Source organism: Chenopodium album, chromosome 15 (genome assembly GCF_948465745.1).
Source record: "Chenopodium album chromosome 15, dcCheAlbu1.1, whole genome shotgun sequence".
Classification (NCBI taxonomy): Eukaryota; Viridiplantae; Streptophyta; class Magnoliopsida; order Caryophyllales; family Amaranthaceae; genus Chenopodium; species Chenopodium album.
Window position 1 is genome coordinate 17,537,976 of NC_137848.1, and position 22,207 is coordinate 17,560,182.

General features: G+C 32.9%; 2 protein-coding genes across 2 annotated transcripts; one reads left to right on the plus strand and one right to left on the minus strand.

The window, feature by feature from the left end:
• Positions 1-3,428: 3,428 nt before the first annotated feature.
• Positions 3,429-15,650, minus strand: LOC145582023 (protein phosphatase 2C 70-like). Its single transcript, XM_081639062.1, has 13 exons — positions 15,364-15,650; positions 13,062-13,248; positions 12,176-12,361; positions 11,877-12,052; positions 11,613-11,771; positions 10,847-10,990; positions 10,682-10,743; positions 7,288-7,423; positions 6,615-6,709; positions 5,634-5,749; positions 5,351-5,480; positions 4,580-4,634; positions 3,429-4,457 (listed from the first exon to the last, which is right to left on the minus strand). Exons 1-13 carry the CDS (start codon positions 15,499-15,501, stop codon positions 4,299-4,301), a joined length of 1,743 nt encoding a protein of 580 aa, XP_081495188.1. The 5' UTR covers positions 15,502-15,650; the 3' UTR covers positions 3,429-4,298.
• A 4,788-nt stretch (positions 15,651-20,438) lies between these two features.
• On the plus strand, positions 20,439-21,589 carry LOC145580926 (serine/threonine-protein phosphatase 7 long form homolog). Its single transcript, XM_081638007.1, has 3 exons — positions 20,439-20,577; positions 21,061-21,169; positions 21,268-21,589. The coding sequence occupies exons 1-3, from the start codon at positions 20,439-20,441 to the stop codon at positions 21,587-21,589; spliced, it is 570 nt and encodes a 189-aa protein (XP_081494133.1).
• The last annotated feature ends 618 nt before the right edge of the window (positions 21,590-22,207 follow it).

A 22,207-nucleotide genomic window follows, 5' to 3' on the forward strand; every position in this document is an offset into this window, starting at 1 on the left:
AAAATCTTATGTTGGCTAATGAAAAATAAATAAACATTTTGTTTTATAAATTAAAAAAAAAAAACAATTTCCATGTAAACAAAATTAACAAATAAAATTCGATAATTTAAATTCTATTATCACTTAAAAAAAAAAGAATAATGATTCAATTTTAAATTTATTTTAAAAATATATTTCGATATTAAGGATTTTAGCAAATTTTCCGACGAATACGATAAAAAATTTACAACTTATTTTAATTTAATAGATTCAAGTGTAACTAATAAAAATTATCATTTTTCTAATATTTTAAAATGTGCTAGAGTTATTATTTCAAGAAATGAAAAAAAATTGAGAGTTTAAAATGAAGTGTCACTTTAAAAATTGACTGATGATTTAAATTTCAATTTTCTAAAAAATATATAAAAAATAATCTAAGACGAATGAAAGAATGACTTTTAAATAAAGATTAAGATTTTATCTAAATATTCAATGAGAAAATGTTTTTAATATTAATTTAAATTTTAATAGATTCAACTACCATGTAAATAATATCAACTAAAGTACTATCTCTTTTAATAGTTATCTGCAACTTTGGAATATTTTATATCTTACAAATAATACCCCAAAGTTGCAGATAACAATTAACAGAGGTAGTATAAAAATTATCGATTTTTCAAAATATTCTAGAGTTATTATTACAACCATTAAATCGAAGTGTCACTTTAAAAAGAAAACAATATGACTGATAAGTAAAAATTTCAATTTCCTAACCATTAATATAATGTGCTTTTCTAATTCAAATGAGAATATGATTTTTAAATTATTTCATTTTTTTTTATATATATATTCAAGTGTCAATTTGCTAAAATATCAACAAATGAGATCTTATTTTTGTATTATATAAAAAGAAAAATTCAATAGCGATTTAATCAATTTTTTTTTAAAAAAAAACTGTGCTTAGCACGAACTTAGTAATATCCAACATATCAGTAGATTGTATGTCTACAACTAGACATGCATCTGTCGTAGAGTGTATAAAAGGACCCTAATTTTCATTGATTAAAGTCATATGACATCTATAATTGATGATTAACAAAAAAAAAATTGATTTAACAAAATTAAACAAGAATTAACTGCAGATGGACTAAGAATTCAAATCATATCATATCACTAATATATAAAAGCCGGTCTTGCAGGTAGGCCACGAGACAACGACACTTGGCATTCCAATTTTTTGCCAAGTGTTGCGCCACGTAGGCGAAAAATAGGTATGATTTTGACATATATGATATTAAGTACGCGATTTTTTGATAGATTTTTTAAGATAAAAATTGTTGTATAGTGTTTTATTATCGATAGTATTCTAATATTCCATACATACAAAGTTAATCATAACTTTTAATAAATATCCTAAGACTCTATTTTATTTCCATCATAAAATTAATTTTGTAGTTTCTTAAGATAAAAATGTTGTATAATGTTTTATTATCGATATACTTATAATATTTCATATATAAAAAATTAATTATAACTTTTAATATAAAATTAATTATAACTTTTAATATATATCTTATAACTCATTATTATTTTTATCATAAAATTCGTTTTAAAAAGTTCTTTAAAATAAGATCCACTTATAATACATTTTAATAATAATAATAAAAAAAATCTATAAAAATAAGTTTTAATCAGAAAATATAATTTTAATTTGGTAAAAATACTTTCAGCTCATTAGAAATAATTTAAATGCAATAAAAAATTACATCAAATTAAGGATTTTGAATAAAGTCTAAGAGTTCAAATTGTTAAATATCACTGGAACCATAAATTTAAATTACTCATCCAATTATGAACTTTTAAAGCAACAAAAGTTTCAAACGTGAATACATTTAGACATTAGTAATAATGTCTTTGAGAAAATAATTATTTTCTTTATAATATTTTATAAGTAGGCAATTAATGTAAGGATTTTTTAAACATAAAGATGTATATTGTGGAGGGAACCCAGGACATCGCCCGGGGTACGTAGTAGCACATAGATATAAGTACAATTCGGCACATTTTAGATTTGTTGTCCAATACAACTTTTTTGAGTGGATCCATCGTCGCTTCGTAATTTTTAGAGGAAGCAAATTCTTGTGACAATTTTGTATCCTGAATCAGAGTAACCAATATCAATCATAGCCCTGCACAACCTGATACTATTCCAAGCGCAAAAAGCACCTTGTCTTTCGAAGGAGTTCGAAAACCTTGTCTTTCGAAGGAGATTAAAAAAAAATCTTGTCTTTCGAAGGAAAAAAACCCTTTCTTTCGAGGGAGACAAGTTCCTCTTGAACGGAGGAACCATTATTATAAGCTAAAAATAAACAAAAGGCAAAATAAATAAATAAAATAAATAAATAAAATTAGATTGGGCTTTTCACTGAAAAAATCCGATGGAAACCCCTCAAAAATTAACAATGAAGGCTAGGGTTGAGGAGAAAGTAGAGAGATTAGGGTTTTTTTTTTGGAGAGGCAGTGTTACTATTCTTGCTTGTATACAACATTTTTTTTTTTTTTTTGAAAAAATTGTTTACATCTATTAAATTTTGTGTTTTCTTCTTCTTCATTTCTATGTTTTACAAAAATAAGATACTCCGTAAAACTATAAATATTTGAAGTTAATACATTTGGCATTAACACAAACAACGATTTTTTGGTGCAGCAGGTCACACCATGCGGCAGGGGTTACCCGAGTTTTTTTTATTAGGGGTTACTTAAGTTTTTCAGTCAGGGTTTACTTGAGTTTTTCAGTCAGGGGTTACTTGAGTTACTCGGTCAGGGGTTACTTGAGGGGTTCGGACAGGGGTTACTCGAGGGGTTCACTCGGTTAGGGTTACTCGGTTAGGGGTTACTCGAGATTCTCAGTCAGGGGTTACTCGAGTTTCTTGGTCAGGCCACATTCAAAAAATTGTGACTCGAGTAACCCATGACCGAGAAACTCGAGTAACCCTGCCAAATCGAGTAACCCTGACCGAAAAACGCGAGTAACCCCTAACTGAGAAACTCGAGTAACCCCGGAAACTCGAGTAACCCCTGACCGAGAAACTTAAGTAACCCCGAAAACTTGAGTAACCCCTGACCGAGAAACTCAAGTAACCCCTGATCGAGAAACTCAAGTAACCCCAAAAACTCAAGTAACCCCTGCCACACGGTATAATAGGCCGCATATAAAAATTTGCGTAACAGAAATTACAAAGAAATTTTCACTTTTTTACCTTCTTGGCGAAGGTGGCTCACATGGTGATAGCATTTCAAGACTCTGCTAGGCTTTACAGGAAGTCAAAGCCAAGCTGATCCAATGGAGTTGTTGATTTTGCTACATAGCGATTCTATTTTATTGTGAATTGTAAGTTTGTAACCGGAATAGTATTCATGAAAAGAATCCCAATAATTTCAATCAGGAATTTCAACGAGAAAATACATTGTTCATTAAATCACTCTTATGATTTCAAAAATTTTCATACATTAAAATCTTCTACTCGTACTTTTAAAAGGATTCCATGAGATCATAATAGTGAAACAAAATAATGTACCGATTCTCAAGGCCAAAGTCTATGGTACAGGGAATCAGTAGCAAAATATCCACCAAATTTACATTAGACTCCATCTAAAAATCAGTGTATCCAACTTAGCTGCATCACGCCAGTTAAAGGCTTATTTATGCACAGCACATATACAGCGTAACAGCGACTGAGTAGGCGAGTATACCCCATTGTAGACAATTGAAGAATTATTTCATATGGAAATCTACAGAACATTAATTCATAATCAATAAAACTCTGTTAAATTGCAGTTATAAGGTATATACCAAGCAACTCATAACTTGCCATAAGCAACTAATTTCCCATCTTCATAAATTCAGGCAGGCAATGGAGCTGTTAGGCAGGCCAGTGACAGACCATTTGCAGATGAAAAGGCCATATCCGCCTCTGATTTTCCACCATGAAAACCCATATAGCTTAATATGTTGAAGCGAGCAACTTCTTCCAGGGAATTTACATTTGAACTGGGAGAAGAATGAATCACGGAAATGTAAGCATTCCAAGCATGACTTGCTAGCCTGCATCAGTTGCCATATATTATTGACATGCATTAAGATTCTGTGCGGGAAATGCTGACTTCAAATCTCAGCAGTTTGATGGATCTGCCACCAATGTCCAGAGATTGAAGAAATACTGTGTTGCATTTATCACAGATGATGACCATCCAGGAATCAATTAACTTCTTCCGAATATTAGTAGATGATTATCTACTAAACCCTTAAATATTACATATCATGGCTCATATTTACACAAGGTTCTCAAAGCAGTGTCAAAATCTACATAAACTACGGAGGTGTTATCCTTTGTACGCAATTTTCTAGCCTCATTTAATAAAAAGTTAGCTATCTTCTGTGCAGAGCCCTTCCTATCGCTGGAGTATCTCTCCTTTGCCTGTGTCCAGCGAAAAATTTCAAGGTCATGATAGATTAAGGTTTTTTTTTTAAAATTATATTATCTTATGGTCTCACAGTCAAGAAGATTAGAAGTCATGATACTCATGAACAATATACTACCTGAAGAACAAACTGACTAGCCTTCTTTGCACTGATGACATCCCACAGACCGTCACTGTATAACAAAAGAATATGGTGAGATATCCAAAATTTAAGGTTAGTAGTTACAACGTCTACGAATTTAAGGGCACCTGCAAATGCATGTATGATTTTAACACATTTCTTTCATAAGTGATACACCATAGCTAAATGAAAAGACTTTCCACAGGCAACAGAGATCATCAATTATGTATTTGCAAATAAGACGGATTAAGTGCAGTAGCCATTTGGCCCATTAGCATATCCATATACTCCCTCCGTTTTTAAATATTTGCTCCATTTCTCCATGCGCAGAGTTTTAGGAGAAATTGGAGAGCGTATTAAAATATGGAGGTAGTGGGGTAGGTGGATAAAAAATTGTAAAAAACAAAAGTAGTTGAGTGAATTAGAGGAGGGAGAATATGAAATTTTAATAAGATATAATTTATGTTGGGTTCACTAGTTGAGAGAAAAGAATTTAATATTATAAAAGCTTTTCAGATAAGGAAAGGGAGCAAATATTTAAAAATGGCTGAAAATGGAAAGTGGAGCAAGTATTTAAAAACAGAGGGAGTAACTTGCAACAGTTCCATCATATCTCTTCAGATAGTTTAGCAAATTCAATGGTTTTTAGTATAATGATAGGGAGTTTTGGGACTATTGACTTTATATTGCAATAGTGGTACATGCTGAATTTACAAAAGGATGCAAAAGGAGAAGCTCCTGATCAAGTGTGGCAGATGGTAACGTTACCTTGCCAGCACTGCAAAGGCTTCACTTGCTTGACCAACACGGACAACTTGGCTTATATATGGCTCTGAACTAAATCGAGCATCCTGCTCCTTCAAAAATTTGTCACCAAGCATTCTCCCAAGATTAAGACCTGAAAATTGGCAATTAAGATGTTACGAAATTAAATGATATGGATTTCAACAAAAAAATACATTTAATTTTAGTTTTAGTGTGGTCAGTAAAAGAATATAAGTCATCAAACAATAGACCATAAAGATGACAGACAACATAATATTATGTTTACCACACAGGCGGGTGTCCCCATCCTTTAATGGATTTCCTGATTCACTGATACGTTGCCTCTCAGAGTAGCTAGATATCCTATGGTCTTCAGTCATCTTGATCTGTCTCCCATCAATGCTGCCAATGGATTGAGAACAAAACAATTAAACTAATAAATGAAGTTAAAAATAAAACATATTCAAGCACAGCTTAGAAAAGTCTAAATGATACAATAATATCCACCAGTAATCAATAACAATACGTAAAATAAACGCTCCAAAATAACCATCGTCTTAAATCCAAAAAATTTAGCCGAGGCTTAATTTGGTGCATTAGAAATTAATATTAAATAGGCACAATATCTTAAGACTACATGAGTGAGTAAACTCCATATTTTTTTTCAGTTTACATGTATCTATTTCACCACATGATAACTTTCAATGCCTAGTATGACTTTGTAAATCAAAAACAGAGATAAAGGGATGCATTACTTTGTGAGCTGAGTTTGACAAGGTTAAAAGCAAGCAAACTAATAAAGGTTTTGATCAATGTGAAGGCAATTACAGATAGTATCAATTTTCAAAGCTTAGCACCAAATAATAATTTCATAAAAATTCATATGGCACACAGATTTTTTTGGGCAAATTTACCTCTAACAAAAGCAGAAGAGTAAACTCAATACTTTTCAGTATACATGTAACTTTTTCACCATATGATAAAACACAATGCCAAGAATGACTTTGCAAACCAAAAATCAGAGGCAAAGTGATGCATTACTTTGTCAGCTGAGTTTGACAAGGTTGAAAACCAAACTTATAATGGCTGTTATCTATGTGACCAAAGCTAAGCATCATAACGAAACTGCATAAACACATACTTCGTGTGTGTGTATGTGTGTGTTGCTTTGGGGGGGGGGGGGGGAATTGAAGGTGGGCAGCCATGTGAAGGCAAATACATATGATATCAAAGCCAAGCACCATAAAAATATAGCATAAGGACATACTTCATGATGCAGGCTGAGTCTCCAACATTGGCACATTGAGCAAAGAAACTGTCATAACCATCACCCCAAACTAGAAGCACTGTTGCAGTACAACCCTGAAAGAACTACAGTTGTGAGCACTGAAACCACTAATGAGTCACAGAAATGGTGGATAGGATACAAAAGTCAATAACATTAATAGTTCAAGCCATGATAAGTGTGGAAGGCTTAAAATGCATACTTTATGATTTGCACGAAACCACACTAAGGTCAAGGAAGAGTAGTTCAGGCCTTAAAAGTCACATTGTGTCCAGTGTATGCCTACTGTATGGTAAGTTTGATAAAATTAGCTGATCATAAGAAAAATAAACTTGCATATGGTGGAATTTTCACAAGTGCCTCGTCATTTAATATATTAGATGCTATACAAAACATTTCCAAGAAAACTAGTGGATACAGTCATCCACAAAAAATATAAAAAATCTACAGCTTTTTTATGTCCAGAATTATATTAGATTATCAAATTGTCCTCTCAATGCTTAAATAGATTTTATTTTTATAGTAAAAACTTAATGGAACAAAAAATTAGTAGACAGAGACAGTGCGCCTGCAAGCATGTAAAATAATCCCATACAAAAATTTGATGCCTGAAAATAGTTCATATCCATGTTGAAGAAATGGCACAGAATAGAACCTCATAATAGTGATTTAAACAAGCTTCCGTTTGAAAAAGTGCTTCCCTCAGGACATCTGATGCATCTTGCCGTGAGAAAATCTTCTCCCTTCTTAATGAGTCCAATAAAATAGTTGCTATCGTCTCAGGAAGTATTCTAGAAAACAAATAGTAAAATATAATAATTAAAAAAAAACAAAAAAAAGCCATAAAAGCATGGGTAGCATAATACATTGCATTAAAAGACGCTAATACTGAAGTAGTTGTCCCATACAAAGTTGTAAATTTCTTAAGCAGCAGGCATAGGCAGATGACAGCAGTTTCACACATGTCAAATATCAACATCACTAATAATACAGGCTTAATTTAATTGATTAAAAATTATATTTGAAAAATTACAATAAAAAATAACATTGATTTGGTTTTGGGAACTTTCCAAGATCTAATTTCATGAGAGATCAATCAACAAAACCAGGCATTATGTTTAACAAGACTGAAAGATAAAAGAGGCATAGTAGCTACGCATTGTGTTTGTAATCTGGGTTAGGTGACTTAGGTCTATCCTATCTTAGTTAAAGCTAGGTTTATTTTTAGCAAGTGTAGTAGTACTGAATTAGAGAAAGATATGTTATGTCTTAACTGTTTAGAGTACTAGTTTGTCTTTCAAGTTTTAAGTTGGTTAATGTGTGCTAATTACATATTGACTAAAGTAGTTAATTAATGTGATCATAACCCATAAAATTTTTTTAAAAAGGTTGTTTGATTAGTCATTGAGAAAACTAATTGTCACACCAAAGCATAGGCAAGATTATCTGATATCCATCAATATTCAATCCAAAATTGCAGCAATTGTATATCATACGTTTTCTTATCATATACACAGATCAAATATATATCAATTTTTGTATCCGGTTATCCGATCTAAAACCAAATAATGAATTACAGAAGAAATAATAGCTACCCTCTCAAAGAATACTAAGTAACACATATAATTAGAGAAAAACAAGTGTGTGTGTTTGTGTGAGTGTGTTTGGCAGACCTCAGTCAAATGGCAAAAATTGAAAATTTAACCAAAATCAACCTGAAGCAGTAGTTAAAAGTACGAAAGAAGATGGCTGAAATGCGGATGCCAGAAGTGAGTTGGGGAAAACTAGGTTAAAGTTCAGAAGTGAGCACAACCACAAAGAAAAAGCAAGAAAGAACTAGAGCAGAGTCTGGTGGGTGGTTTAAGCAGTGAGGCTACCACACTGTTTTGAGGCTTTTGTCCAGGCAGGTGGTTTGTATAGTCTGTTTGGAAGTCTGGATATGCGAGGAAAAGTAAATGAAGGCTTGTCTATTTACTTGGGGGTAAAGTTTGGAAGCTTAATAAATCTTGAGTGAATGCCCAAGTACACTAGATGGCAAATGATTGGAAGTTAATGTTATGTGTGGATTTCCTAAAGTTCCCTTTAAAGGATTACTATGTTATTTATGTATCCATTGTAGGCCTATCTACAAAGGTCATTAGGAAATTATGGAAAGATAAGGTCGAGTTATCTTTGTATAGAAAAAGGTAAGAGGAAGAAATACAAATTGAAGATTGCTAAAAGTAGCTAAGTTTGTAACTGAGGCAATTATGGAATAGGAAGCAAGACTGCATGAGCTATGAGTGGCTAATGTGAAGAGCGAAGTGTTATCATCTCTTGCACTTGAAAAGATAACCAAATGTTTTGCTACATGAGGATTAGTCCGTAACCAAGTTTAAGGGTTATTAGTGAGGTAATAACAACTCAAGATTTTGTTTAGTATTAGCATTTAAACACCAGAATTGTTTGTGAGATTGTGTTTGTATTTTCCTCAAAAAAGTAAAAACCCTTACAGTATAGTTGACAGCAGAAAAGTTAGAGAAAATAAAGGTGTCCCAAGCTGAAAAATTAGCTGACTATAATAAAACTAATACTTCCTCCATTCAAGTAGTATTGCACCATGGGAGGAGGGCAAAATAATTTTGATAGTGGGAAAAAGGAAGAGAACAAAAGGAAAAAACAAATACAAAATTGTCCATGTGATTGTAAGCATAAACTACAGAAACAAGTGTTAAAAAGTAAGTTTGTATTGGGGAATTTAAGCTAGACGGATTTGTAAGTTACAGAAAATAAACTAATACTTCCTCCATTTAAGTAAGGGTATAAAGGTAAGTGGTGCAATTACAGCATAACGGAGGAAGTATAATAATCACAACCTAAAATATAAGCTGCTTTGAAAGGGGTGATTAAATTAACTAAAATTTAAGACAGCTGAGATGCTTGACAAACAGGACTAAAATTGATAAATTAGCCAAAACTAGTAATTAGGTCACTTGATGACATGATAAGTGCATGCCAAATAAAGCAGCTCAAGTCCAATCCAAAGAAAGCAGCTCAAGTGCATGCCAAACAAAACAGCTCAAGTGCATGTCAAACGAAGCAGCTTAATTCCTTGCCAAACACAGCAGCTAAATTAACTTGCAAATTCATCTAGCTTAAATTTAAGATAGCTAGACAAACAGGACTTAATTGAATTTAAAAATAAATAAATAAATAAATAAATAACAACAACAAGAAGAAAAAAACAAGGAAAAAAAAAGAAGCTAAAACCAGTAATTAGGTCATGCCATACAAAGCAGTTCAAGCGCATGTCAAACAAAGCAGCTCAAGCGCATGTCAAACAAAGCAGCTCAAGTGCATGCTAAATGAAGCAGCTCAAATGCATTCAAAATGAAGCAGCTCAAGTGCATACCAAATGAAGCAGCTTTAGTGCTTGCCAAATACAGGAGCTAAATTAACTTAGCAATTCATTTAACTACCGATTTCAGCTAAACATGTCATATTTAGTCAAGCTTGCAAACATTTCAGGTAGCTAATATTTCCTTCCAACTAATCGTTTTAGTAACCTTAATATTTCCACTATGCAAAACAAGCACAAACTAGCTAATTTTTCTTTTTCAGCTAAATTTAAAAGCATTTCAACTATCTTATCAATTTACATAACAGTGTAGCACATCAAATTCAGCTCATTTCACCCCGTTTTTAGCTAGATAATCACTACAGGTAATGTAAGTAAATTCTCAAAATCTGCAACTCTATAACATTTATGATTTATCCCTCTTTTTAAACAGCCTTCTCAGCTTCCAGCCAATTTTACCAAATACACGCTATCGACGAATATTTAAATTTCAATTACCAAATCCTGCCAACTTAACATCTTCAGCTAGCTTACCAAACACAGTCTAATAGTAATTTTAAGTAGCTTCTGTGACTGATGGTTAAGATTTCCAAAGAATTGACCATGTTTAATATGATCCTTATACATGATTGTACAATAGACCTTACCAATCATTTCAATCCAGCTCCTAGATAATAAAGAAAAACTTTAAACGAAAGGCATTTGTACTAACTTGCTTGCTGACAGAGCTGCAGCTGCTCCACCATGTCCATCACATATACCAAAAAGACCAAACTGTATAAAAAATTATAATAAAAAATAAAAATCTGATTACATTGATTATAAAAACTCAGAGTAGAAATGAGTCATATGACCATGACCAGCAATATTTATGCACCTGTTCTGCCCCAGGAAATGGCCATTGAAAATAGCAGACATCTTCCATCGGAAGTCGTTTTCCTCCACGCCGGGTAGACATGGGGTCTGATGCAATACCTACTCCAACTGGGTTCTCTGATTGAGTCAGGGGCGTAATTTGCACCTGCCACAAGGAACAAGGCACTAGAGACTTTAAAAAAGTGCCATTGATTTGTAATTTTCCCATCAAAAACAGATTTCATCCTTTAAAGCAACTTTAAAATTCAACAGCTTATCAAAAAAACACAAAGTGGTATGTATAGAGCAAGTGATTTTCAGCGGAAGTAATTGGCATATTGCTTACATCACTCCAAAGTCCAAATAATAGACAAATAGCTAAGCATGCCCACAATGCTAACAAGACTTGAGATCTACTAAATATATATAGCAAAAAAGCACAATAAGATACCTCCAAGTGCATTTTAAAAGGTCATTTCAAACGACAATGCTAACAAAACTAGAAGAATCGAACCAATAACTCATTTCAACAGACTATCAACATTACGAAATTTATTCGCAATTTTACTTCAATGCATGAAAAGCAATATGCTCATGGATGTTGGTTTTATCATGTTTTCCTTTTTTCTTTACAATCTGCCACCTTCATATAAGATTATGAAGCATGCACAATGTCACATACAAGGATTTGAATAGTCAACCAACAAAAGTCCAACAAAATAACTATTGCTACAGTTTTGATGTATTTACCAAAGACATGATTACCATATCACAACTGTAGAACTCACACTTATCTGGGAAGTGGTACCAAGAGTGATTACATCGCCACCAACAAGCTCCTTTGGCTCACCCCAAGTTCTGCTTCCAAAATCAGGATGATGTACAGCCTTTGTATTTAGAAGAGTTCCATTAAGACTACCCAAGTCCACTAGCTCCCACTTCAATTTCTGCAAGAACAAGCCAACAATAATTTACCCCTAAAGGAAACAAATAAAAGCAGTGCAAATGGAGGGGTAGTAAAGTCCTGTTCTTATAAAAGGAAAGAAAATTACATTAGAATTCCAGTTTATCATAGCATGCTTTCCAGAAACCTCTGAATCCTTCAGCAGCACCTCACTTGGCGGGACCCTTCCGAGAGTTAGTGGAAGCTTAGATGCATCAGTAGACCATACTGAACATCGAAGCCCACATGCAGGGCCAGTGATAACTTCAAGCGAGAGGCAGCTTCCTGCACCACTAACAGGAAGATATAATGATATGCATTACAGTTTCAATAAATTATAAATATATTTCTTTTCCAATAGTTCCTAGTCTTCTTACACATGTATAACTGGTATAAGGAACTAAGTACCTTGATCTCTGGTAAAACTATGCAACTTGACATCTTCTGGCTTAAACCTCGAGTCATGATTCGGGCCTTCCTTTGCATTGCATTTCTGCTCTTCAGGATTATGGCTAGTCAGCAAGGGACGCCTTAATGTTTGACCAACTACAAGGTCTTCTGCCTGATCACCTATGTCTAACACTAAACTGCCACCTGGAAGATGGGAAAGTTCTAAGTATTAGCTCCAGTAAATTGAAGTACGTAATTAAATAAGAAGCATAAAGGTTTGCAAATACATGCAAATTCTCTATCACAATATTCATTACAAGAGAAACATTCTCATGAAAGGTAGATGCTAACCATCTAGGTGATCTATCTAGATCAATACATAATATATTAATATGAGTGATACTTTAGGAACCCAGATTACTGGTCAATTTCAAATGAGTAGTACTTTAAGCATCACAAGTGTCCCTAACATGACATATCAAAATGAAAATTTTAGAGAAAGATACTAATACCAAAAGAAAAAGTTTTTATTAGATGATTGCTATCCTGAGTAAGGAAAAAACCATCGATAGATATCCTCTTGTTGTAACTTCCAAGTTTCAAATGCTTCAAATACAGACATGCACCAGGACTATAAATTTTACTCAATCAACCAACAGAAAGATGTGTACCAACAAAATGTACTTCAAATTCAAGAAAAATGAAAATTTGCAGGCTGATAGAAACATGACTTTACATCAAGCAAAAATCTGTACGCTAACATAATACTCGAATAAAAAAATAAAAATTAAATGTTTGAAGATGAAGAGGAAAGCAATCAGCTTTTAATCTTCTATAACATTACTATTAAATATACCAAAGCAAAAAGAGTTATTTGACAGGATGACAAAGAAAAGTAGCATGCCTTGTGTCAAGTGAGGTACAGGAGGAGGAAGCCTCTGTTTGTAAGTAAGGCTATGTGATCCAGGTGAGCTATAATTCCCTTCAGTTTGCAAATGTGAATCCTCTGGGGTGTGAAAATTCAATGGTTCATTTCTTGGGCTTGGGAGCTGATCAGAATCTTCTTGCACCAAAGGCCTCTCTTCATCAACCTATGCATGATACCGAAAAAAAATAATGTAAAAGTCAACAATTAACAACAATCAAAAACCAAATTAAACTGGATAAATATGATATGTGTCATTAGTAATAAACAATAGCTATGCAGCACAGGTATGGGTGGGCTTAACAAACATGGAGGCTTGAAGCTAAATTAGAGTACAAGGTTTTATCAAGCCTATATTGTCCAAATATTTAGCTTCGTTATTGTGTTCAGGAATATTAAAAAAAAAATAAAACCATTCCAAACTTGTTCAGGTTTCAAAAATGTAATCACAATATTTGTGATGTTTCTTTACTAAAATAAAATTAAAATAAAAAAGAGCAATCAGGGAGTTCAGAATGTTAAGGAAAGGAAGGCATCTAAATAAAAAAAATAAAAAAATAAAAAAAAAAAGACCAAATAGATAAATAATGTACATAATTAATTAGCAATAAGTGTGGATGAGATAATATGGTGCTACTTTTTAGATAATTAATGTAGCACTATCTATTATAAGCTCAAACAATTAACGAATCTATTTCAAGTATCGTTTCCTTAATATCTAGCAGGCTCCATGTTAGGAAAACCAACAATCTAAGGTATCTAGGAGGCATACATCATACATATAAGGCATAGTTTTCATACAACAATCATTGACATAAAAATGACAATAAACCGGTGTTTTCATACTGCTCCTTTGACATCCCTGCAATAATTCTAGTTTTTTTTTTTTTTTTTTTTTTTTTTTTTTTTTTTTTTTTTTTTTTTTTTTGTACCAAGAGCAAATTATAAAAACTTCAATCTTTCTTTAAAGCATTGAGTTTCAGAGGATTCTATATCTTCAATTAACAAAGGCTAGTCATCATAGAATTTTTTTTTTTTTTTTAAAAAAAAAACACAATCAGTACCTTTTCCATTTAACCATTTGGAAATGTCAATTAAGCCATACCCAAAACTTGTCTCTTCATACTAGAAAATTGAAGACAAGAATGACATTTTCCAACAAATTTTTTATCTACGAGACAGAAATGGTGACATTATGCAGATTATTTTAAGTTCTAGCCTAAAAAAGGTATAGAAGGACTAAAGGGAGCTCAATTAATCACGCCGCCAACCCTAAACATTATCACACCTATTTACCTTATAGGTGCACTCTATTACCATATACATCTAGCTTTAAGATTAATACCTAGATAATAATGCCCAATCAGAACAAATAATCAGCTCAGTAATTAAGAAACAGGCAGTGTGAAAGTGTAAATGAACTCTGGAAGTTGTTCTGCTAACACGATAACCTATGGCCTAAAAGTCTAGAATCAACTTATCCATAATGATAGCAATGCTCTTACTGAATAATTACAATTCTTTCCACTAAACGAGCTCAAACTTATGGTGTACATAAAGATAATCAAAGACTGATAACAACGAATAATGACGCATCTATATTACCATGATGATGGAGTTTTATAGAGTAAAACAGCAAGAAATAAATGGAGAACAAATCAATATTGAGGACAGCAGGGTGCTAACGCCAAGTATACCTCAGTCAAATAACAGTAACTCAATTACATCATACTCGGCGACAGCAAGAAGAAACAAATCACTACTAATACATAAGGAAATTCAGGAAACCACCTAAACACTACTCTTAAAATCAATTGATTCATATGATCCGAAAAATTTAATCTTCTTAGTGACACTGTTACATCCATAAAATCAACACCTAAGCTCACACTCAAATCGAGCAATGCTGACATGTTACAACAACATGTCCGAATACTCCAACATGATTATCCAATCCCCTCCCTCCAGATTCATGAATCATTTCACAGCTCTAAACCCCTTTCTACACACATATAAATTACTCAAAAACATTTCAAAATCAACAAAAATCACGAACAATCATTAAAAAACAAACAACAACAACAACAACAACAAAATCAAAACATCATCATCATCATTTCAAATCAACTAAACACGATCACCCTAACCTAATGCAACATCAAAATCAACCAAAAGCCACAAAATTCAAAATCAATCATTACCAAATGAACCCTAACAAAAGAAATTGAAATCAAATCAAATCAAATCAAATCAAAAAGCGGATAAGAGAGGAGAAACTGACCTTGGAAGGAGAAGGTAATTGATGACGAAAAGAGCGAGAGAAGAATCGCCATGGTTTACAAGCAAGGAGGATAAGAAGGATGAGGAGAAAAAGCATAATGAAGATGAAGACGACAATGGAGGTAGCTAGCATCGCCATCGCCTACGGGTTCTCTCTAGAGAGAGAAAGTGAGAAGAAGGTGATGATGATAGGGGGATACTGCGAGAATACCGCATTGATGAAATCGTCGCTTTTAAATCATTTTCATTTTTCAACGCTCTTAAAATACTTCATTTCTATACTACTCATACACAGGATTACACTCTCTTTTCTTTACTTTAATTGTTTTTTCTCAGTCTTGTTTATTTCTTACAAGTACATCGGAGGAAAGAGAGAGAAAAAGAGAAAACAAATATTACGTATATAATCCCTCCATTTTAAATACTTGTTCTATTTTTTTTTTTTTTTTGGTCGATTTTAAATACTTGTTACATTTTTTTATTTAGAAATCTCTTATAATATTTGATTCATTTCTCTTGAGCGATTTCCATGAATAATGTCAGAAGAGAACAAAATTCCATAAATACGTTACATTTTAATAAAATTACTGACGTACTGTCCACGTCAGCAAGTGTATTATTAATATTTTTTTTGCCAAATTTAAAACAAAACCACTAATTGAGGGCTTTTTTGGCATCATTTTTGGTTTTTAGTTTCCTGTCTTTTTCAAAACCAAAAACCAAAAACATGAAACAAGAAAAAGGTGTTTCCACTTTTCTGTTGTCAGTTTTAAAAAATATCATGATTTTAATAAGTTTAAATAATTTTTTATTCATTATGAGACATATATCATTACTTTTAAAAAACAAAAAAACAGAAAAACAGAAAACCACAGCAATGCCAAACGAATCATGAATTAGCGGTTTCATATAATGTAAAACCGCTAATTGAATTAGCGGTTTTATGTACTGTAATATTGATTGGCTTGCTTGAGTAAGCGGTTGAACAAATAAACCGCTAATTGAATTAGCAATTTAGTTTAATGAACCGCTAATTGAATTAGCGGTTTCAAACCTTTTTTTTAAAAAAATATCAGGTTTACAAAAGATGACGTGGACAGTACGGCGGGAATTTTATTAAAATGTAGCGTATTTATGGAATTTTATTCTCTTCTAACTTTATCTATGGAATCTCTCAATCCTACCGGATTTAACATAAATTATATTTTATTAATTTCATATTATCTTTCCTCATATTCTCTCAACTACTTTTGCTTTTTATACTCCCTCCGTTTTTTTTATTTGCATCACTTTTCTTTTTGGGGTGTTTTTTTAAAATGCATCACTTCTATATTTGGTAACTTTATGCTACGAGGTATATTTTATCATTTCTCTCTCTCTTACTTTAAACCCACTCAACTTATTTTATCATTTTTCTCTCTTCCATGGTCCCCATTAAAATAATAAAAATATATATCCTCTCTCACATATTTTCTCTTTCATGATCCCTATCTTACTTTTAATATAATAATTTATTCACCTACTCACAATATTTTATTACTCTCCTAAAACTTTGTGCAATCCAAAGTGATGCAAATAAAAAAAACAGAGGGAGTAATTTTTTATTTTTCCTCCTATCCCACTACCTCTATATTTTATTACTTTCTCCAAATTCTTTTAAAATTCTACGCATAGAGAAATAGAGCAAGTATTTAAAAACAGAAAGATTATATATAAAACATGTGTACATCTTTACTCACTTCTATTGATTGATCTTATTGATTATTGTTTCAACTAAGGTTTTGAATTTTTAAAATTTGGTTAGAGGTTCGTTTCAAGTTCCGTGATATTGAGGTGAACACATGACATGTTTTAGGGGATATTTAAATCTCGTCTTTTTGAATTGAAATTTAATGAATGAACTAAATTGATTAGAAATGACATAAGTAAATTATAACTCCTTATTAGTTATTAAATAAACAAATAATAATCTTTCAAAAAAAAAGTTAATAATAATAATAAAAAATAAATAAATAAATAAGTGATGAATAATAATAAATAATTATAATAACTCTTGAAAAGCTATAAGCGAGACTTTTATCATCAATGACTTCGTAAGTAGGGTATCCGTAAATCGGATTAAAATCGAAATCCAATCCAATCCAATCCAAACTAGATCGGATTGCAATTTTTTGAAAATTCGGATTTTCGAATTGGATCGGATTGATCCTAATTGGATCCAAACAAAATCGAAAATCGAATTTTAGAATTAAGCAGGTATAATATGGAAGTGTTGTTGTCTTAAGTCTTAAAATTGATATTCAATGCATGGAGTAATTGTTGTAATGGACCAGTGGTGTGGCCTTTTAGTTGTACTAGTTATTTTGAACAATTTATTTAGACTTGATGTTAAACAGTTTATGTTAATCATGACTATTTTCAAGATTTTTATTAATCTTTAGCATTAAACAAAATGTTATTTTTATAATTGCATTCTTATATTATCGTAATAATCTATTAGACGCTATAAATTAACGTATTATAATTCGAATTGGGTCGGACTGGATTGGGAAAGTAATTCGGATCGAATTGGATTGAAAATTTGGAAACCTAATTATATTTCGGATCGGATTGGATTTGGTCTAAATCCAAACCGAAAATTGAACGAACACCCCTATTCGTAAAACAAACACAATAATAAAAACCAACTTTTAAAAATGTAAATCAATTAATGTGATATCATGCAAGTAATTACTAATATTATTTAAACAATTAACCATATTATATAGTAAATTAATCATACCATCCAACATAGAAATCAAAGATATCATCCAAGTAATTACTAATATCATCCAGACAATTAACTATAGTATCCAACCAATTAATTATATCTGTGAATATAATGATACGGCTTACCCTAACACAGGTGTCGAGCTCTTATATATATATAGATAATACGTACAATAGTATAATTACTAGAATTGAATATCCTTATTATCCTCTATTACACCCACTCAATCTATGCAACCTTTTGTAAAAATGTCAACAATTTGTAGCTCAGTAGGAACATAACGAACAACTAGGTCACCATGAGCAACATGTTCCCTAACAAAATGATAATCTATAATAGGGATCGAATCTAAAGAGTGTCCTGCACCGTGTATGCAACATCACTATACTCTACTTCTGTGGAGGACTTGGATATTGTAGGTTGCTTCTTTGATCACTAGGAAATAAGATTGTCACCTAGAAAAATAGCTTAGCCAGTAGATATCATCCACATAGTTACTTATATCATCCATACAATTGATCATGTCATCCAACCAATTAATCTTATCATCCAACGTAACAATTAAAAACTCAACTCAACCATAACTTGCGAGAGAAATAAACTCTTTCTTTTATTAATACTTAAAATAATAACCATTGTTATGAGTACTCATAATTAAATAAAAAACAAACATCTCTGATCTAGGTGAAGCAAATACCTAGACTCTAATATGCTCAAATTAATGACTCCAGCTGAAAAATTCATCACTGCTTACCATTAAAGTAAACAAGGCAAACCAAAATAAAATAGGAAACACGAATTTGCCAAATATGGAAAATACATTTAAGTGCAAGATAAGTAAACTCAATTTATTAGCAAACAAACAAATCATGGAAACTTCAATGTTTATTTCAATAATTCCAATCTCATAGTTTCAAACCAATTCTCAAGTAACTCCAATAACTCAATAATTCAAATATTATTTCAAATAGTGAAAACCAATTCTCTTAAAACTCAATTCCTCTCTTAAGGATGCACACCCCCCAATTTAGTGTCTTTATATTGAAAGACTATCCTTGAGGAAAGACCCGGTCATACAAAATCCAAAGTCTTATCAACCAAATCCGCTTAGTGGGATTACTTTAATCAGAGCCCTTTCTCTAAATAATATTGGGAAATTATCTGATTCCCAAATTACAACTAATCTTTTTTTAATTCACACCGTACCGTCCACGTCACCGGTTCAGTGGGAATTTTTTTTAAAACGGGTTTATTAGAAAACCGCTACTTTAAGTAGCGGTGTGCTACTAAAAACCGCTACTTCAAGTAGCGGTTTATTAATTAGAAACCGCTACCTCAAGTAGCGGTTGGTATTTACTAAGTATATTTTTAACAAAATCACTTTCCCCTTTTCCCTTGTAAAATAATTCAACAGAATCATTCCCCCCCCCCCAAAAAAAAGTCGACACTCCTCAAACAACTTGTCAATGCATCAATCCCCCGTGCCGGAGAGTGGAGGAATCTAATGCTAAAACTGTTGTTGAGTGGAGGTTGTTACAGAGTACGGTACCAGGAACTTATGTTTTCCAACGAGTTTTTTGGGCATTCAAGCCATGTATTGATGGATTCCGTCATTGTAGGCCCCTTATCACCATTGATGGATCTTATTTATATGACAAATACAAAGGGACTCTACTTATTGCTATGGGAACCGATGCTAATTTTCAATTACTCCCCCTTGCGTTTGCGGTTGTTAAAGGAGAAAACAATGATAGTTGGTCTTGGTTCATGGCTTGTATTAGAGCTCGGGTAACAGCTAAAAAAGGTCTATGTGTGATATCTAATATACATGCTGGCATTTTAGCAGCAATGGATGAGGTTGGAAGTGGTTAGGAGGAGCCCAATGCCTATCACAAGTATTGCACACGTCACTTGGCTTCTAATGTGAATTCAAAATTTAAAGTGTCGTCATAAAGAACCTTTTTGGCAAAGCAGCTGCTGCAAGGCAGAAGAAGAAGTTTGATTACTACATCAACAAAATTGGTGACTTGAATGTAGAGACTCGTCGGTACTTGATGGAGATTCTATACTATAAGTGGTCCATGCACCATGATGTTGGTTTAAGGTTTGGTGTGAAGACTACAAACATGTCAGAAGTTTTTAGTGGAGTCTTAAAAGGGGCTCGTTGTCTCCTAATAACTGCCTTAGTGCAAATGACCTTTTTTCGAGTTAACTCCTATTTTACAACTAGATGAATTTGGAGTAAAAGAAGACTTGAAGAGGTCCATGAGTTATCAAAAAAGGCTACAAAGACAATAGAGGCCAACATGGAGAAAGCCATACACCATGAGCTTGTTGCTTTTGACTATGATGCTATAGGGTTGTATCAGGTTAGGACAGGTCGTGGAAGGAGAAAAGCTGGTAAAGGTGGTACTTCCCACACTGTGAATTTGATGGGAAAGACATGTACTTGTGAGAAGTTAAAAATATACAAGTTGCCATGCTCTCATGTCCTAGCAGTGTGTCGACATCGAAGCTTATCACACTCAGATTTTGTGGATTCTTTTTTTTAGGGCCGCTGAATACGGACTTTCATACTCGAAGTGTTTCACACCAGTTTCTCATCCTTGCCATTGGTCCACTTACAATGGGCCTAATGTTGTAGCCAACCCAAATCTAAAAAGAGGCCCAGGTCGATGGTCTACTAGAATCTGAAATGAAATGGATGAGCGTCCCTATCGTGTCAAGAAGGCATGCAGTGTTTGTCGGCGACCTGGGCATAACAAGAAGACATGTCCTATAATTAGTGGTGGTTTTGGATCATCTGGGTACGACCATTAAATAATACTAAAATGCCTAATTTGTGTTCTAAAATTTTAAAATCTTATTTATTTATATTTTTTTTCTTATGCATGCTTAAAATTAATTAAATTTCTTCTTATCATGCAGGTCTCATGGATCCGGTGATTCGACCAGGCCCAATTGATTCATCTGTTCTACGGTTGCAAACTTCCCATAGGAGTCATGATGTTTGGAGTGGCGTGGCTGATAGAGTTTTGTTAGTTAGGGAGCATGTGGTCAGCTTGGGACGTGAGTGGAGGTAGAGGGTGGAGTATTGGACTATGTGAAGCGTGTTGGGTTTTACGATGTGCATAGAATAGCAGGTGGAGGGTTTTTGCTTAACCGTTTTCTTCACACTGCGTTGGTTGAGAGGTGGAGGCAGGAGACACATACTTTCCATCTTGTGGTGGGAGAGGCCACCATTACTTTACATGATGTTGTCGTTTTGTTAGGTTTGAGAGTTCACGGCCCACTTGTCATTGGTCCTTCACTTGAGGGATGGCATGACTTTGTTGAGGAGTTGCTTGGAGTTCGACCTAGCGTTGATGATAAGGGTAAGCCGTTTCTTGAGGGATCTTCTTTGAAGTTGACATGGCTCAGACAACACTTCTCACAGATTCCAGAAAGAGCCGTGTAGAAACCTGATTATGTCTCCCCAAAAATCAAACCCAGTGATTAATTCCTTTCATTTCATTTGATTATCAAACGAGGTAAAATGTGGAAGGGTCTTGTGAATATCTCTGTTTTTAATAAAAATATTTCTTTCTGTTTTCGAAAATATTTCTTTTCGTACCTTATTTATGGAGAATGTCCAGTCCAATTTAGTTTGGTCCATGATATGGTTTCAATAATAGTGTAGTTGGATGGGGCTCGAAAAGAGATTTCCAACGATATATTATAAGCCCAATTCCGATGAATGATGAGGGAGTTATGGCCAAAATACTAAATTGGACCCAAAATGGTTTTATATGGCCTAATGATCAAGTGGAGGGCCCATTAATTATTATTCCTAAAGTTATTAGGAATTATTTTAATTTTCCAGAGTAATCTAGAATGTTATTTTAAATTCTAATAGAGTTAGGATTAATAATTATACTTTTATATTATTTAGAAAAGATCAAGATTCAATTTGGAATAAAACAAGTGTTATAAAAGATAAAACTGATTTTAATTAAGATAATTACGGAGTCTAATTACCTAATTATATTGGGAAAAGGACTATGTACAGGATTTTTATCCTGATCAAGCCATCGCG

What these genes read in the sequence shown, in the direction of transcription:
- LOC145582023 (XM_081639062.1), bottom strand. Translation starts at nt 15,501, where the DNA reads ATGGCGATGCTAGCTACCTCCATTGTCGTCTTCATCTTCATTATGCTT. An exon ending in TAGTTTTACCAGAGATCAAG is followed by an intron (nt 12,053 to 12,175) that starts GTACTTAGTTCC and finishes TTAGTGGTGCAG; the next exon opens with GAAGCTGCCTCTCGCTTGAA. An exon ending in TGATAAACTGGAATTCTAAT is followed by an intron (nt 11,772 to 11,876) that starts GTAATTTTCTTT and finishes TTGTTCTTGCAG; the next exon opens with AAATTGAAGTGGGAGCTAGT.
- LOC145580926 (XM_081638007.1), top strand. Translation starts at nt 20,439, where the DNA reads ATGGAGAAAGCCATACACCATGAGCTTGTTGCTTTTGACTATGATGCT. An exon ending in GAATTTGATGGGAAAGACAT is followed by an intron (nt 20,578 to 21,060) that starts GTACTTGTGAGA and finishes CTTATCATGCAG; the next exon opens with GTCTCATGGATCCGGTGATT. An exon ending in GGCGTGGCTGATAGAGTTTT is followed by an intron (nt 21,170 to 21,267) that starts GTTAGTTAGGGA and finishes CGATGTGCATAG; the next exon opens with AATAGCAGGTGGAGGGTTTT.